At 47.9% G+C, this 17791-nt stretch overlaps 6 protein-coding genes and 1 pseudogene across 7 annotated transcripts; 5 read left to right on the top strand and 2 right to left on the bottom strand.

The window, feature by feature from the left end:
* Window positions 1-713: 713 nt before the first annotated feature.
* Window positions 714-1172, top strand: LOC116801121 (annotated as a pseudogene).
* A 556-nt stretch (window positions 1173-1728) lies between these two features.
* LOC6612078 (signal transducing adapter molecule 1) lies at window positions 1729-5208 on the bottom strand. The gene is made up of 4 exons (XM_002036559.2): window positions 4857-5208; window positions 4098-4375; window positions 2835-4038; window positions 1729-2768 (listed from the first exon to the last, which is right to left on the bottom strand). The coding sequence occupies exons 1-4, from the start codon at window positions 4897-4899 to the stop codon at window positions 2215-2217; spliced, it is 2079 nt and encodes a 692-aa protein (XP_002036595.1). The 5' UTR covers window positions 4900-5208; the 3' UTR covers window positions 1729-2214.
* A 403-nt stretch (window positions 5209-5611) lies between these two features.
* LOC6612077 (aurora kinase B) lies at window positions 5612-6907 on the top strand. The gene is made up of 3 exons (XM_002036558.2): window positions 5612-5854; window positions 5911-6628; window positions 6689-6907. The coding sequence occupies exons 1-3, from the start codon at window positions 5721-5723 to the stop codon at window positions 6824-6826; spliced, it is 990 nt and encodes a 329-aa protein (XP_002036594.1). The 5' UTR covers window positions 5612-5720; the 3' UTR covers window positions 6827-6907.
* Window positions 6908-7110: 203 nt separating this feature from the next.
* LOC6612076 (palmitoyltransferase ZDHHC3) lies at window positions 7111-9295 on the top strand. The gene is made up of 3 exons (XM_002036557.2): window positions 7111-7575; window positions 7640-8083; window positions 8289-9295. Exons 1-3 carry the CDS (start codon window positions 7460-7462, stop codon window positions 8557-8559), a joined length of 831 nt encoding a protein of 276 aa, XP_002036593.1. The 5' UTR covers window positions 7111-7459; the 3' UTR covers window positions 8560-9295.
* On the bottom strand, window positions 9126-12186 carry LOC6612075 (SET domain-containing protein SmydA-8). 2 transcript variants are annotated; one of them, XM_032721146.1, is made up of 4 exons: window positions 11794-12186; window positions 10267-10596; window positions 9949-10175; window positions 9126-9894 (listed from the first exon to the last, which is right to left on the bottom strand). In XM_032721146.1, exons 1-4 carry the CDS (start codon window positions 12147-12149, stop codon window positions 9296-9298), a joined length of 1512 nt encoding a protein of 503 aa, XP_032577037.1. In that variant the 5' UTR covers window positions 12150-12186; the 3' UTR covers window positions 9126-9295. The 2 variants fall into 2 exon arrangements, with proteins under 2 accessions (XP_032577037.1, XP_002036592.1); XM_002036556.2 differs by lacking the exon at window positions 11794-12186 and adding an exon at window positions 10821-11203.
* Window positions 12187-12616: 430 nt separating this feature from the next.
* Window positions 12617-16124, top strand: LOC6612073 (voltage-dependent anion-selective channel). Its single transcript, XM_002036554.2, has 4 exons — window positions 12617-12723; window positions 14689-15008; window positions 15084-15311; window positions 15383-16124. The coding sequence occupies exons 2-4, from the start codon at window positions 14689-14691 to the stop codon at window positions 15681-15683; spliced, it is 849 nt and encodes a 282-aa protein (XP_002036590.1). The 5' UTR covers window positions 12617-12723; the 3' UTR covers window positions 15684-16124.
* A 118-nt stretch (window positions 16125-16242) lies between these two features.
* LOC6612072 (voltage-dependent anion-selective channel) lies at window positions 16243-17746 on the top strand. Its single transcript, XM_002036553.2, has 3 exons — window positions 16243-16951; window positions 17030-17254; window positions 17316-17746. The coding sequence occupies exons 1-3, from the start codon at window positions 16626-16628 to the stop codon at window positions 17644-17646; spliced, it is 882 nt and encodes a 293-aa protein (XP_002036589.1). The 5' UTR covers window positions 16243-16625; the 3' UTR covers window positions 17647-17746.
* Window positions 17747-17791: the final 45 nt, after the last annotated feature.

The raw sequence follows: 17791 nt of genomic DNA, 5'->3' as shown, positions 1-17791 counted from the left end.
GGGAATTTAAACATCGTTCAATATTAACTATTCAGGAATTTAGGACCTCGCTGAACGACCATCTTTCATTTTTCCCCTTGGATTTTCCAACCTAACTAACTGTTGACTAGCCAACGACCAACAAAAAATAAAAAAATAAACCGAACAAAACAAAAAACTATTCACAGCTTATCGGCAAACAATAGACCATTGAATAAATATCAAAAGCAAATGGCCATAAATATTTTTTCTTTAACCCATTTTCTGCCCGGATTTTTTCCAACAATTTTTTTTTATTAGATTTTCAGCGCGGGTAAATATTTTGAGGCATTCGCATCGGTGAATGAAGAGCTGCAAAAAAGGGAATCATTTATGCCGCTTTAAAGGCCACAATCCGCAGGCCAGGAAGCCAGCAGTGGAGGATTCGTGGCCGTGGTCCATCCTCCATGGCGCAAGGCACATGGCACATGGAGCCGGGGATTTGCAGCCAAGGGACAAAAATGGCAATGCGATACATAACGCAATAATGGTAACGTGTCGACTTTTACGACATAGAAAACGCGACAGGCGCGAAGCTTTACGATGCCCGCATCATTTGATTTTATTGCCAAGTGTTACAAAAAAAAAAATGAAGAAGGAAGCGGGAAGCACGAGAGGTGTTGGGTGGGTTGAAGGGTCGTCCTTGAGCCAGTTCAGTTGTTTCTGATTAATGCCATCCGACTTGAAGGATACAGATGCAGCGGCACAAAATGCAAATCACCCGGCGGAATAATCAAATCGAGAACGAAACTGAGCAAAATGCCATCAAAGTTGACGACGAACCGAACGGAAACTGCTCCACAAAGGCAACACAACAGCACACAATTGCACGGCCCAAGGGCACATGACGAACAAGGTTCAGGTGTTCGGCTGGGCAGGATTCCCACGACCCCAGCCCAATTTCCCCTTACCCACAGCCCAGACCAGCCCATTCGTTGTAAGCGTGCAAGGCTAGCAAAATCAATTAATTTAAAAAATACCCATGCATTTGTTGACATTTTTGCAGCTAAACAACACCACCCACCGCCCACCTGCCCGCCCATAGAAATCAACAATCAGCAAATATTTGCATAGCCTGCTCTCGCCCGTCTCCTGGCTCGTTCCGTACACTCCAGGTGACACTCCGCATTCATTGGCATTGGCATTTTCTATTTACCAGGCTCAGAGACTGTCTGTCTGTCTGCCCCGTTTTGACAGTTTATTTCACAGGATATTTGTGCCACCGAATGCCGGATGGAAATTTGCTGAATTGTTGCATGTTTGGCGGATTGCGAGACAGTGGCATGTGGCAAAGATTGTCTGAATATATTGGAATCTCATCGGAAAAGGGGATGAAGCTAAGCTTGTTAAGTTTAAAAGAGGTGCAAATCCAAAACTCGTGCTGAATTGTTTCAATTTATAATGCAATGCAAATTACTCATTCTAAAGCCTAAATAAAGAATTTTGCTTTCATGTTTTATTGCATCGTTAAGAATTTAAGAAGAATTTAAATAAATATAATAAAAATAAACAAAAGATTTAAGTGAGAAATAAATAAGTAATCAGTAAGCAGCGTTTTTGACTAGTTAACATCTGGAGCACAAATACATTCACTCAAAAAAGTTCTAAAAACTTCAATCGATTTCAAAAATATTTTGGAAATGAATCAAAACAGATTGCTAGTGCTGAAAAAAAGCCACAGCATTTGACTTGCAATTTTCAAAGACATTGTTTACTTAGTATATTTTTATGATTTTAATGAATGTGATTCGTTTCGTTAGATTTATCATAATCCGTACAATAAACATAATACATAATATAATCCCCTTCACTAAATACAAAGTTATACGTGGCGTTGAATACAGATTAATTATATGGTATATATATCTTTTTCGACTGGTATTGCCTTACTTCCAGAAAAATATATCATTTCGTTGGCCAAAATATAAACATAAAAAACGAGAAATCATAAGGGTATACTTGAAATTAATTTGGCTTCTCTCGTTATTTTTAAGGATAGTCGACATTTTTGGTTCACTGACAATTGCTCTTCTCAAAATGTACATAGCAGAGATTTGACAACTTCCGTTCCTCGGCAAGTTATCCGAAACTAACATACTCGATGACATCCTTTTGTCAGAATGCAGACAAAGTTTAAAGTTGTTTTGGGCAATTTGAAGCGAACCAAGTGAAGGTCTCTGTTTTAGTGCAGCGGTCTTACCGCTGCTGCTGGTAGATAGGAATGTTGTTCTTGACAGCATCGTTCTGCATGTGATAGCCGGGCGCCCCAACTGGCGGTCCGCCAGCCATGGACATGGCCATCTGCTGGTGCAGCTGACTGAACTGATCGTGTGGTGGTGGGTGCTGCTGTTGCTGTTGCTGCTGCTGCTGTGGGGACATGTAGCTCTGCGGGTTGACGACGGCCGGCGATCCGTTCGGTGCATACAGATTTGGTCCTGGCTGGTATCCCTGTGGCGGCGGTGCCTGCTGATGCTGCGGCGACATGTAAGCGTGCGGAGCCGGTGGCTGCTGCGGCTGCTGGATTTGTGTGACTGCGGGCGGAACTTGGGCGTACTGCGACTGGGGGTCGATGTGGTAGCTGTTCTGGGGATGCTGTGGGGGCTGCTGGGCTTGCTGCTGCGGCGGCTGCTGAGGGTGCTGTGGAAGTGGCTGCTGTTGCTGCTGTTGGGTGGTCACGGGAGTGGTCTGAGTGTAGATGGGCTGGGGCATGGGTGCAGTTCCAGTTGGTTGAGTCAAATGGGCTGGCAGCGCTAGAAAGACAATTGAAAAGGTTATTAAACTTAAATTTAATAATTATTTTCATCCTTTGTACTAACAGTTCATCTGTGCGGCATGTCCGTTCTGATAGGGCAGTGGCACCTGTCCCTGCGGTTGACCCAGATAGCCACCAGGAGCTCCAGGGGCCTGCGATGGAGCAGAAGTGGGAGGATTTGGTACGGGGCCATATGGCATCGAGTGCATGCCCGGATAGTTTTGGGCCGGTGGGAATCCACCCGCTGCAGGATAGCCTGGAGCACCGTACAAAGCGGCACCCGGAAAACCAGCAAGTCCAGGCATAAAGCCGCCAGCAGCGGCGGCAAAATGTCCAGCCGCAGCACGGTCATCCCGCATCAAGGTATGGTACAGATTAATGGCGTCCACGAGGTCGCTGGACAGCTGTGTCAGTTGAGCATGCTTGCGGTCGACGCGTTCCAGCTCGGCGTCGATCAGCGGACCCATCTGATGCACCTCCTGTTCCAGCTGCAGCATTTCGTCGCTGTCCTGCGAGGGATCTTCGGGATTCGCCTCGTGCAGCAGATGCAGCAGCCGGTCGATCTTTGACTCGTCGATCTCCACGGGCTGAGCTGCGGCGGCCGCTGCTGCCGCTTCAGTCTTTTGCTGCAGTGCCGCAGCGGAATCCAACTCTCGTTGCCCGGCGGCGGCAGCCGACTTATGCTGCTGATTGATGTCCAGCCGCTCGGGATCTACGGACAGATCGGCAGTGACAAAGTTCGAGGGAAAGAGACCTTCGCCACGCTGATTGTATCCCTTCCACCAGTTCGGATCGCTATCATCCAGTACATGAATGATCTCGCCGGCAAAGAAGGTCAATTCGTTTTCCTCGGCAGCTTCGAAATCGTACAGAGCTCGAACCTTTCTCGGCTCTGGCGCTGGTGCGGAACTGGCCTCGGCGCTCGGTGCGCTCGAACCGGTTCCAGCGAAGGATGGATACAATGAGGGATAGGCACTGGCGGTGCCGGTACTTGCTCCACTCCCAGTCTTTGGACTGCCCTTGTTCTCCTTCAGCGACAATTCGATGGCCTTGGCGATGTCGTCCTCCTCCTGCTGGCTGCTAACCACATTCGGATCTTTGGGCAGAGCGGCGGCCTTCTCGGCAACAGTCTTGCTGGTCTTATCACCAAGATTCTTGAAATCATATCCCTCTTGGCGCAGCTTGGCATAGAGTGCGGGTATCAAGTCGAGCTCTCGATCGTTCTTGTAGTCGTTTTCAGCCCAGTTCTTCAGCACTTGGCGCATTTTCTGTGAATCACAATTGGCTTTATAAAGGAAATAAGTGAGTTTAGACTGTTTGTACTCACCAGTGAAACCTTTGGCTGTGCTTTGGCCAACAGGCGGCGGAACTCGGTCTCAAAGTCCCGTGAAGCCACCTCCAAATGGAGCGGTTTTCCGCAGTTATTGGACAGGGCGTCCAGCAGCGTAATCGCCTGCATCACCACATGAGGATCGGTGTGGCCCATGCGTCGCATCACCGCCTTCAGGCAATCCTTGGCCAGGCGGGGATTGGTCGTTACCTTGTCGCACACATCCAGAATCAGAGACCAGTTGTCGTTGGTATTAGTCTCGCTGGTGGCCTTTTCTATAAAACAAGAAAGACATGAACCGCATTAGCTTATCAGTCAAATAGAAATTTATATTCTGAGTCACAGCCAAACAAAGATAAGGCTCTTTGAAAACTGATTGCTGCTAAAGAAAATCAATACAATCGGAAACTAACTAAATTGCATTAAGGGATGGGGAGGGGGTTGGCTGTGTTTGCCGAGGGGGTGTGAGGGCCTACGTCACTGAAGGTCAGCGACTGCCATCTAACAACTCCAATAAGAAGTTCAACGAACGACGCAGAGCTGCGCACAGCATCTCACATGACTTTCTTTGTTGTCTGCTCAATTGGGCATCGGGTTCTTAGGGAAAACAGGGGAAAATGGGGTGGTGTGCGGGTGTTTAGACCGCAGATAAGAATAAAAAAAACTATGCAACGCATTGGTCTCTGGCTCAGTCCAATTGGAACCGTGGCTTGTCCAATTGGCCAACCCAACAGCTTATCGGTAGATGGAACTCACCCACGTCGGCGTCGAATGGCGACGACTGCCCAAAGATTCCCATCTTTATGACCAAACCGCTCGCTCAGCTATCAGCCAATAATTTGCGCTGCCCCGGGGTCAATAAATGCAAATCAGTTGATCTTTGTCTGGTTTCCCTATTGTTTTTCCTGTCCAATCGATTTTTGGTGCGTCACGGCGACTGACAAAGCACGCTTTGGTGTTACTCCTCCTGCGTAGACCTTTTCGCGTTTCTCCAAATCTCTTTTGGGCTGATTATATCTCTTCGATCTGGCTAAAAACTTCCGAATAGCGCTTGCAAATTCGCTTAATTTACGTTTATTGTGTAAAAAATGACTAATGGCGAGTGTGGCCAGATTGCGAATAGTCGGGAAATCCAAGGGATTTTTTGCAGCGTATTCTCGATTGCTAGTTAGGGGTATTCGAGACTTATATTATGCGAAATATTTTTATTGCGATATAAAAGGTATAATTGACTACTAATAATATAAGTTTTTGCCACATCTACTCTGATTTGAGCACTGGTAACTATGGCTTATTAGAATTAAACAGTTTTATATGCACATCGCTCAAACATGTCTCTAACTGGAAGTTTTTATTTTAATAATTATACACAATATAAGAAAAACACTAAAAGTTTTATTTTTTGTTTGAAGAAACATTAAAATATTTTATTATATGCTTACCGAATTTAAAAATACAGTGACTTAACTGCTTCACAGAATAACTCGATTCTAGCATGCGGTCACACTAATTTCAGCATTCGAAAAAAACGCGCAAACAAGAGGGACGCTCATAGAAAATACAACTTAAAATAATTAATTTACTTGAAAATCGTAATATAATAATTAACAAGCCAGCGCCATGACGCTTTCCCGCGCGAAGCACGCCAACCGCAACCACCTGCCGCACCTGTTGGCCAAGGTGCCCGAGGAGCACCAGGAGCCGATCAAGAATATGTGCCTCAAGATGATGTCCCACGACGCATACGGACAGCCGTACGTACAAACAATAAGCTAAAGTATCCGTTCCATACTTAATCTGCTCCCTCCAGATACGATTGGAGTCCTCGGGACTTCGAGATGGGCGCCCACTTGGGACGCGGCAAATTCGGACGTGTCTATTTGGCGCGGGAGCGCCACTCGCACTACCTGGTGGCCATGAAGGTGATGTTCAAGGAGGAGCTGCGCAAGGGCTGCGTACAGCGTCAGGTTCTGCGCGAGATCGAGATCCAGTCGCGGCTGAAGCACCCGCACATCTTGCGCCTGCTCACCTGGTTCCATGACGAGAGCCGCATCTATTTGGCCCTGGAAATTGCATCCGAAGGCGAGCTGTTCAAGCACTTGCGTGGCGCACCCAATCATCGTTTCGATGAACCTCGGTCTGCGAAGTACACCTACCAGGTGGCGAATGCCCTCAACTACTGTCACCTGAACAACGTGATCCATCGGGATCTGAAGCCGGAGAACATCCTGCTGACCAGCACGGACGACCTCAAGCTGGCCGACTTTGGTTGGTCGGCGCACACGCCGAACAACAAGCGAAGAACTCTGTGCGGCACCCTGGACTATCTGCCGCCGGAGATGGTGGACGGTAACTCCTACGACGACTCGGTGGACCAGTGGTGCCTGGGCATTCTGTGCTACGAGTTCGTCGTCGGATGTCCGCCATTCGAGTCAAACAGCACGGAGAGCACCTACAGCAAGATCCGGCGCATGGAGATCTCCTACCCATCGCATTTGTCCAAGGGCTGCAAGGAACTGATTGGCGGGGTAAGGTGGGAGATGTTTCCTTGGAGATCCACTTATTAAATAGGGATTTTATCTTTGCAGCTGCTTCGCAAGGAAAGCAAGGGCCGCATCACCTTGGTGGATGTGATGACCCACTATTGGGTCAAGGCGGGAATGGCCGAAAGGGAGCTGCAGCTGCAGAAACGGGAGCGCGGCAAGGAGAACACGGCCAGGAATTGACTGGTTTCGAGTTTGCATTGTGTAACGACTTATTTCAGATTTTACTATTATGTTTAATAAACGGTTTAAAGATTAAATGAAGTTTGGAGTATATTTCTGAAATCTATATAGAAATATATTAATCTTGATTTAATACCTGGAACTGCATAAAAAGGCTGAAACGTATATTACTTAAAATGTACCATTTGTTTGCAATTCCTTTTTCAAAAAACCCTTTTAAATTAATTTTGCTACCCTCATGCCTTACTTAGTTCCAGTTCGTGTGCTGTGTAATATTTTCGCGCTTCCCGCAAACGGTCACCCTAAATAAATAAATGACAATTTGAAGCGTAAAATAAGCCATAAAAATTCGATGAAACGCTCGATTTGTGAATCGTGCACCCACCAGTGAGTGGGCAAAGTGCGGCAGCCGACGAGACAGCCACCAGGAGCCTCGTACCCCGCCGAGCAGTGGATCGGTGCTCGCCAGTCGCGCCGAGGAACTACAGCAACAATTGTTATTTTTCGCCCCACGATTTTCAGGGGGTGGGGGGCTAGGAACATCAGCCCCTTCGGTTTCTAATTGAATTAAATAGAAGGGGCAGAGTGGCAATAGCACCCAGGTCAGTCCAACAAGACGCAGGCAGCAGAGCAATGGTCTTTATCCGGGATCCCTGTGGCATCGCCTGCCTGGTGGTCACCTACGGAGCAGTTCTGTACGCTGACTATGTGGTCATCCGCTGGATCATTCTGACCACCATGCCGGGCAGGTGAGTAATGCATACTGTACGCACCATGACGTCATTATATATATATCTACCCACTTGGCGACAGTCTCTGGATGTCCTTTCATGTGGTGCTCTTCAACACCGTCGTCTTCCTGTTGGCCATGTCCCACTCCAAGGCCGTGTTCTCCGATCCAGGCACTGTGCCGCTGCCCGCCAACCGTCTGGACTTCTCCGACCTGCACACGACCAACAAAAACAATCCTCCGCCCGGTAATGGACACAGCAGCGAGTGGACCGTGTGCACCCGCTGCGAAACATACAGGCCGCCGCGCGCCCACCATTGTCGCATCTGCAAGCGGTGCATCCGGCGCATGGATCACCACTGTCCCTGGATCAACAACTGTGTGGGCGAGCGCAACCAGAAGTACTTCCTGCAGTTTCTCATCTACGTGGCGCTGCTGTCGCTCTACTCCATTGCCCTTATCGTCGGTTCCTGGGTGTGGCCCTGCGAGGAGTGCAGCCAGAACGTGATCGAAACCCAGTTGCGAATGTAAGTTTCCTATGCCACAGCAACAATAGCAAAAGCTAGACCCTTATTTGGGTTTGCCTGAATCGAATGCTAAGCGAAATTGCAACAATTGCAAGATGGAATAGTAGTGCTTTGTTTGTTCTTAAACAATGAATGTGTTACTTGGCCACGTTATTTAAAAGTGTATTATGAGTAATATATAACAAGACGCATCCCTCCGTTTCAGGATTCACTCGGTTATCCTAATGCTGGTGTCGGCGCTGTTCGGCCTGTTCGTTACGGCCATCATGGTGGACCAGCTGCACGCGATTCTGTACGACGAGACGGCCGTGGAGGCGATACAGCAGAAGGGCACCTACCGGCCCAATCGGCGCAAGTACCAGCTGCTGGCGGATGTGTTCGGACGCGGACATCCCGCGCTGTGGCTGCTGCCCTGCACCAGTCTGAATCACGCCTCCCGCTACCACGATACGCCTCTACTGAGCCACGAGGTCTAGGGTCAGGAAATATTCTTTATATTTTGTCCTTGCGTTTGCTGTGCGGCTAGAAGAGCCCCCGAGTGTTTTTAGTTTTTAATCAATGTGTGTGTGATTATTTTTAAACGACCCATCCCCCCGCCCGCAGCCAGTCAAATTGAATCGTATTTCGTATTGTGTATTATATGCAGATTCCAACTTAATTTATGCTTTAGTTTATAATCTTTTAAAATTATAAATACATAGAAGCAGCAGCGTCGCGGCCAACACGAGCATACTCAAAATGAACACGGCTATTTTGTAAGGAACTTTTGTGCAGCTGCTTGTTTTAGAATGCTGCGTTGATTATTTGTACACCGATGCATTCTTCGGCCACCCGGGGTATTTTTTACCAGTATCCAAGTAAGCAGCACCTTCTAGTTTGAGACGTAGATAAATCTCAACTGTATACAATACTACATAGCAATATGTACCGAGCTAGGAACTAAGTCCTTATTAAAAGCATTTACGATATACCCGAAGAATGACGCATATACCAAAAAATAAAACTGAGATCAAACCACTCAAATGCAGAATACTGTGCAGCATTAGTTTGTAATAATTGTAATCACCGTTTTGTTTTGTAGTTTATTGTTCTTTTGACATTTACGACCATCGACCAGCGCACCAAGAAGATTTTAAATGTAACACATCAGCAGTTTGTGTCCCTAGAAACCCAGAACTGTTCCCAATAAAGCTAACCGATATGCATAAGTAATCAATCGAGTTCGCTTCCCAGTCCCTCGACGCTCAGGGTGAGCTGTTTCAGCGCCTGCTTGGCCACGACGCACAGCACTCCCTCCTGGGAGCTCTTGTCCTCGAACTCGAGGATCTCCACACACTCCTTCAGCAGATCTATGGCGTCGACGAGGCGGGCACGCAGCTCGCCGCCCTTCAGCTTGCCGGCTATGAAGCCACTTTTGGCCAGCAGCACCAGCGGCACGTGCAGCTCGTAGAGATTCATGGCGCGTGTGCGGCTCAGACCCGGTTCGAAGGTGTTCAGCACTCTCAGTACTTGGCGGCACAGCTCCGCCTTGCGCTCCAACTGGTGGTCCGGCAATTGTACCATCTCGTAGCCCTGAACACGCCCGTACATCTCGATGAGCAGCTGCCTCAGCCCGGTGGCTATAAAGTGCAGCGGATGCAGCAGTGATTTGTACTTGCGCAACAGTCGTTCGATCTCCTCCAGCCGCTTGGCTGCCATGGGCAGCGCTTGAACGGCATTCACCTCGGATTGCAGGGATTGGAGCATTGCCAGTGCATCCACATTGCTGGTCTCGGAGCCACAGCTCGCGCAGCTCCAGCTAGTGTCCGGTTCTGTGTAGTGGATAAAGTCAGCTAATCACTTTCTAAAGGAACTTTTCTGCTCACCTGTTGGCTGCCTGGGCACTTGGAATCCCTCGGCGCACTGACCACACTTCAGGCTGGAGAAGTGCGTTCCCAATTCGGTGGGATCCAGGCAGCGTTCGCATTGGCAGGTGAAGAACTTGCCCTGCTTCAGGTGCTTCTGTCTCTGGGCAGTGCCATCCAATGTGTAGGTGTAGCTGTGGTGCAGGGGCTGACCCTCCTCCAAGTCCACCATGGCGCGCAGTCGGATTCTTTGGAAGAGGAAAACATATAGGAGGAAATGTAATTCTAGACATCTTGAACTAGAGAACTGAATATATTGTAAATCTATTTACAACTCACTTGTATCCCTCGCTGGGATAGATGCTCCTGGCTGTGTTGGGCACGCAGTTGTGGGCCAGAATGCCGGTGTAGGGAAAGAGGCATCTCAGTGGATAGCCCTTGGGACTGCGCGCCTCGAAGGCGTTCACCTCCAGCACACCCACAACCTGCATGATCAGCTCTTCGCTGAATCGGTTGGCCAGTTGGCAGGGACCGCGCAAATACTGAGCGATATTAACGCGATCCGCATGCCAGACATCCGCGTCCTTCTGGCGCTCCTCCTTGTGGTGCTCCATGGGTGCCACCTCGTTGTCCCATCGCTCCGGATTCGCCTCCTTGGCCAACAGAACTCTGAAAGTAGATAGTTTAGAGGGGTATTACAAATGGGAATCATATGAAGCACCACAAGTAACCTATTGAATATAACTAACTACATAAAATTGAAAATCTTTCTCTTTCTTAATTTTTAATGAATCTCTTTGTATATAACTTTCATCTTTAGCGGATAAAGTAGTGACGCTATCAGTTTGCTTGGTGCCTGGTGGTCTATTTTTGTTCCACCCGCTGGTCTTCACCTGAGCGGCATAATACAGTCCAATTGCGGGCAGTGGCTGCTCCCGCTGGGCAGGCGAAAGAATCGTGCCCGCGCATCCCTCAGCTCTCGGCACTCCAGCTGGAAATGGGCGTTATCCGCTTGCTGGGCGCACTCCACGCACAGCGGCCAGCCACATTCGCTGCACAGCTCCTCCTCCGGATCTGGATCGGTTTCGTAGCAACCCAGGCACACCACCGGTCCATTGCACTTGGGCCCAATGGCAAAAGGCAGCTCCTCGATCAGCAGACCGTGGCCACGGGTCGCTCCCTTGGCCACCAGATAGCGTCCGCAGACCGGACTCCACTGAACCGCTGTCCGATTCACCGACAGCGTTGGCGGCGATGTCATTTCGCTGACTGATGCCGGCTGGCCGCACTCAGATCTCAGATCTCATATCATGGGCAAACCTCACGGATGATGCCCTCCTCCCCACTACATGCATGACTACATTTTTGCCTGCTCCGACATAAAGCATCAAAAATGCGATGAACTGTGGGCATACGAGGTTCTAGGTGGGATATTCTAGTTTTAACAAATTGTTTTGATAAAACATGGTATATAAAAACATGATGGTATATTGACCATAACGCGCCCCGAATATTATATATTTATTACTCCTGTCATAATACTAGTTTTTTCATGACTTTAAGCCCCCTTTATCTACTTACTTTCATGCACTTTCAAACTAACGATTTATTTATAATTTTCTGAGTGATTTGCCCCACTGTCCCTTTCACAGACTTGTTGATCCATCCGTCCGCCTTCTTTGACGCAGAGTCGCCATGAGAATCTGTATTTGCCGGCTAGACTGCGATCTGCGAGAAATGGGCCGCTGCTGCCAAACTAATATTCTGACAGAGCGCTCGGGTTCCTCTGGTAGCCCCTAGTTGCCCCTGCTGTCCGGATGCCCCAGCACCATCATCCTCGCCCCGCTGGAGCGCCCTCGAACTAACCTCAATATGGTTATGCAATCCAACTGTGGGCAGATGCCATCATCGCTCACATTCCCGGCGAAAGTGACACGTGCGGCGGAGAAGACCTGGCACTCTCCGCGGTGCTCCGTGACGTCTTCGTCGTCGGCGCACGATCCGCACAGCGGCCAATCGCAGAGTTCGCAGCGGTCCAGCGAATCGCCGTCCTCTCCGAACTGCAGGAACTGGTAGCAGCCGAGGCACACGATTCCGCTATCGCGCTTCGGTCCGCGTGCGAAGGGCAGCTCCTCCAGCACCAGCTCGCCCCGCTCCACGGAGCACGAGGTGGCCAAGCAGCGTCCCAGCACGGCGTCCTCCTGCAGACGGGCCTTCAACATTCTGTCGCCGCACGGCAAATGCACTGGTCTCGCTTTTGGCCCATCCGAATGGGATTACGCGGTCGATTGGCGGCCCTGCACGCAGATTCGTCTAAAAATAAATAGTGCATCGCACACACTTGATTGCTGTCAATCAATAAAGATGTAATATGTTTACTGCATATTGATTGCTTTGGATTATAAATTTTTTAAAGCACATTTACTTTTCCATAACTTTCAAGCGTACACTTGCAGGCAACACTTTTATCTAAAAAAAAAAACACTTTGATGTAAGCTTATTATTCTTAAGATAAAGACTTTTTTAAAAGAATTATTGAATTTCAATAATCATTTTAAGTAACCGTTAGTTTTCGAATTTCCGTTACAAGAAGTGTGACCAAAACCATTGAGCGTGGGGCAGTGTTACCAGGCAGCATATCTTGCAGCTTTTTTTAGGCAATAATCATTGGGCGAATTTTTAGGGCTGGTAACACTCACGCACAGAATTACAAAATTTCGTGGTGTACGTTTGTCGTGGTGTCTCTGTTCCTCTGCGTTTCGCATTACACTCTAACCAAACTAAAACTCATCAAAAGTAAGTAGTTCAGGACTAAACCCCCTCTAGAATCAGTGAAATGTGATGGATATCCCTTGGGTAGAAGGAAAATCAGGATTTTCGGTGTCTGTGATTTCATAACCTCGAAATGAAAAAATTGCAAGTAGACACGCGCATGAACAAAAAGCAAAAGGGCTGATCACTTTTTTTGTTGGATGACGAAAAGCAAGCTTCTTATCACCAAATGACACAATAATTAATTGATAAATCCGAAATTTAAAGCGGATATTAAGCCGGTTAGCTATCACACACACATGCACAGCCCACGCACACCAATGCCTTCGCAGTTCATTGGCAGCAGCTGCCGGCGAAAAAAGGGGGCAAAGAAGCAGAGAGAGCTATGGAAAAGTGCCTGGCGAATTTCCGTTACGTAACGCATGTCGCAGCCCAATGTGTTTGCTCTCTCGTTTAGATTGTTTTGATCAATTCCGTTCGTTATCGTCATGTTGCCATCCACCAGCCTGCAGCTCGCTCAATAAACATTTTCGATTTCACTCTTCACCGTTCTTTATCGTCGTTTTGTTTGTTTGTGGTCATGTGAGGAGGTGGGTGCACTTAGCGATTGTGGGTGGTATTTTCGCAGTGACGTCACCTGAAAAATCAATAGCCCACCTTTTCGTGCAGCTATTCACTTAGCTTTCCATTTGCCCCATCGATTTCCCTGCTGTTATGCAACTGGCGAAAAAATGTGCTGCACATCCACCCTACCACCCACTTTACAACCTGCTTGTCAAGGTCATCGTCAACGAGTTGCTGATTCATTCTCGCCGAGATATCCATCTGATAGTATTATTTTCAGCATCTAGTGACCAGGTTATATCACTTGACTTCCGGAACAATAGGAGCCCATCCCATTTAACGTTTGGCTGCCGGCCATAAAGATTTTTGTCTGCTCACCGCTGCTTTTCATAATTTTCCGCCTTGATTGCCGAGATTTTTCCCCACCACCACACCCTCACAGCATGAGAAATTTATATTGCTATATCTATATAATAAATTCAATTAGATATGTTGGCTTATTTTTGTTCGATGTTCATATGCAAATTGCTATTTTTTATGCTGAATTTGGGATAGATATTCATTTTCCTGTGTAATCACCGCGGCTAATATTCCTACCGCGACTGTGTGTCGCATTCTTGACGTCACGCAAATAGAAACAGCGAAGCAGAGACCAAAGCAGACGTTGCAAATGTGCAGTTAGCTTCTGAGTCAATGATCGCTAGCCTAACGGGACTGAACTGACCAGCAATTAATGCCAGCAAGAACGGAACGTAAACATACAGGCACACCTGTGGCCAGATTAATAGAAATAGAGAAAATCTTCAGGGATCAGTACTTTTATTAAAATTTTAGTTTAGAAAACCTATACAAATATTTTAAAAATCAGTTTTGATTTAAATGGGTACATTTGCATTGGTATACAAAACCCTTCATTTCTTGGAGTATAATAGACTTAGTCTCTATTGGTTTTCCATCTTCGCTTCCATTTTCTGCGCCACTTAATTTTGCCCCAGACGTGCATTGACCCCCTCCTCAGTCAGTCACTCAGAATTTGCGCTGCTTCAGTTGCTGATTCTGTGCATGTGGCCGCCTTGAACACTAAGTTAAATTGATTTATTTATTTTTGCCGCACAAAATTGACATTTAGCCAAAGTGAAAAGGGGAAATGGCCCGCGAAATTCTTAGTCCATGTTGATGCTGTTTTCTGGCGTCTTTTAGTTTTCACTTTTCATTTGCGGCCGATAGAACATTTTGAAATCACGTCGAGCAAAAAGTAATAATCATTATGTTGCTGATAAGATTAAACTTATCGTTCGCTAAACGCAATTAATGACCTGGCGAGTGAAATGATTTTGCAATAAGTACCATTATCGTCATGATTATCGATTATTCACCAACTAATTGACGGTGCGATTTAATCCATTCCATATCAATCCATTCCAGATGGCTCCTCCATCATACAGCGATTTGGGCAAACAGGCTCGCGACATCTTCAGCAAAGGCTACAACTTTGGCCTGTGGAAGCTCGATCTGAAGACCAAGACCTCGTCGGGCATTGAGTTCAACACAGCCGGACACTCCAACCAGGAGTCTGGAAAGGTCTTCGGCTCCCTGGAGACCAAGTACAAGGTCAAGGACTACGGCCTGACCCTCACCGAGAAGTGGAACACAGACAACACCCTGTTCACCGAGGTTGCTGTCCAGGATCAGCTCCTCGAGGGTCTGAAGCTGTCCCTGGAGGGCAACTTCGCTCCTCAGTCTGGGTAAGGATCACATGTTATTACATATGTGTTCCCTGCAGAATAAATAATATTTCTTATATAATTCGAATTCGTCAGAAACAAGAATGGCAAGTTCAAGGTTGCCTATGGCCATGAGAACGTCAAGGCCGATTCGGATGTGAACATTGATCTGAAGGGCCCCTTGATCAATGCCTCTGCCGTGCTTGGCTACCAGGGATGGTTGGCCGGTTACCAGACCGCATTTGACACACAACAGTCCAAGCTGACCACCAACAACTTTGCCCTTGGCTACACCACCAAGGACTTTGTTCTGCACACAGCTGTGTAAGTATTGTACACTTGCCACACATGGCTGAAATCAATGAAAACTAATGGTTGCCTTGTCCGGTGTTTAGCAACGATGGCCAGGAGTTCAGCGGCTCGATCTTCCAACGCACTTCGGACAAGCTGGATGTGGGTGTGCAGCTGTCGTGGGCCAGCGGCACCAGCAACACCAAGTTCGCCATCGGCGCCAAGTACCAGCTGGATGATGATGCCAGCGTGCGCGCCAAGGTGAACAACGCCAGCCAGGTGGGTCTGGGCTACCAGCAGAAGCTGCGCGACGGAGTCACCCTGACCCTGTCCACGCTGGTCGATGGCAAGAACTTCAATGCCGGCGGCCACAAGATCGGTGTGGGTCTGGAGCTGGAGGCCTAAGTCCATGGTTTTCCGCTAGTCGTGGAATCCTTGAACGTTGTCTAACATCCCCACACGCCCAACAACAACAACAATAACAACAGCAGCCAGACAAGTGCAGAAACAACAACAAGATCAAACAAAATAAAAGATACGATATTCTTCAAAAACAAACAACACACAGTCAAATATAAAGAGAATCTGCACATCTTAACGATTCGATTGGATCTGCCATCACCACATCCGCCCACTTCCTCCACACTCACGCGAATCTGCAGGAGAGACACTGCCAAACAAACGATGCAGGGGGATGGATGGGTGGTGCAATCGATGGGTCGGTCAGGTCAGTCCGTCGTCGTTGGATGTAGCTTTGATTAGTGCATTGAATATTAGCGAAATTGTTGTTGACAAAAGTGCAGTAAAATACATTTACCTATTAAACGAAAAAAAAAGGAAAAGGAATATTATGGCTCAAAAGGCATTGCATTTGTTTCAGTTCTCAAGGCTTTACGGATTGCCTGCCAAATCCTGCGGCAAAATTAGGACACACGTAACACCAAAACCACATCCTTAATAACAATCCTTAACTTTTCGTTGTGCATTTACCTGAGAAATAAATCGAGAAGAAATAAAGTATCTTGGTTGCAGCGTTGGTGGTGGAAGGCTTGGGAAAAGCTTAGCCTAATTTAAGGATTCAAGCTTGAGAGGAAACTCTTTATGATAAGATATGTACCTTGTACTGATCCTGAGTTCTTACTGCTTGAACTTCTGAACTTTTTCGGTTAGGCACAGGACTCCATGCGTTTCAGTTCACAGGTCTTCCAGCCTGTATAAAACTCGATACTGGATCAGGCAGCATTAGATATAAATTTTCGGCTAACCGAGGCTGTTGAAAAGTAGACACAAAAAATTTCGAAATTAGTCGGGCCTTATATACCATACCACCTATTCATACCGCCTGCAATGGCCGCCAAAACGCCGACATACCCGGATCTGGGCAAGCTGGCCCGCGATCTCTTCAAGCGCGGCTACCATCCGGGCATCTGGCAGATCGACTGCAAGACCCTGACCAATTCGGGCATCGAGTTCTTCACCACCGGCTTTGCCAGCCAGGACAACAGCAAGGTGTCCGGCTCGCTGCAGAGCAAGTACAAGATCGAGGACCATGGCCTGACCCTCACCGAGCGGTGGAACACGGACAACTGGCTCTTCGGCGAGATTATGCAGCGGGATAAGTTGGCACAGGGCCTGATGTTGGCCGTCGAGGCCAAGTTTCAGCCGGGATCAAAGTGCGTAATCCTTTGGATATAGATTAGGGGTAGAATCTTTAAGTTATATTAACATTTCCATGTGACTCTGGTCAACAGCGAGGCGGATGGCAAGTTCAAGATGGGCTATGCCCAGGACAACTTCAACTTCCTGGCCGACATTGGGCTGAACTCGGAGCCGATACTCAACTGCTCGCTGGTTGTGGGCCACAAGGAGTTCCTCGGCGGCGTGGGCACCGAATTTGACGTTGGCAATACCGAACTCAAGGGCTGGAAGGTGGCTCTTGGCTGGACAAACGAAACTGCCACCCTCCATGGCGAGTTGTAAGTTTCCAGGATGTAAGGGGATGAAGACTTCATCTTAAGCCATTTAATCAATTTGCAGGAAGAACGGCGACACCTGGCTGGCCTCGTTGTTCTACAAGGCGAGCGAGAAGATCGATGCCGGTGTCGAGGTTACCAAGGGAGCCGGCGGCGGCGGTGAAGCCGAGGGCGAACAGCAAGGCGGAGATATGGTCGTCAATCTGGGCATGATTTACCATTTGGAGGAGGACGCCCTCATACGCGCCAAGGTCAACAACCTGGTGGAGCTGGGCCTGGGCTACGAACAGAAGCTGCGCGAGGGCATCACCGCCTCCATATCCGCCGTGCTCGATTGCAACAACTTTAAGGACGGAAACCATCGGTTCGGCGTGGGCATTGCCCTCCAGTGCTGATGCGGCTGCCACATCACTCAACGATTTCAATTTCTAAATTTATCTTTAAGTTTATCTTTATTCAAATGACAAATATATTTCGTTCATAATGACAATATAACAATCTGAGTAATTATTTAAGCAATTTAAATATAGGCTGCAAAAT

This window comes from Drosophila sechellia, chromosome 2L, assembly GCF_004382195.2.
Source record: "Drosophila sechellia strain sech25 chromosome 2L, ASM438219v1, whole genome shotgun sequence".
Lineage (NCBI taxonomy): Eukaryota > Metazoa > Arthropoda > Insecta > Diptera > Drosophilidae > Drosophila > Drosophila sechellia.
The sequence above is the reverse complement of the archived record's forward strand: the minus strand, read 5'-3'. Positions and strand labels throughout refer to the sequence as shown.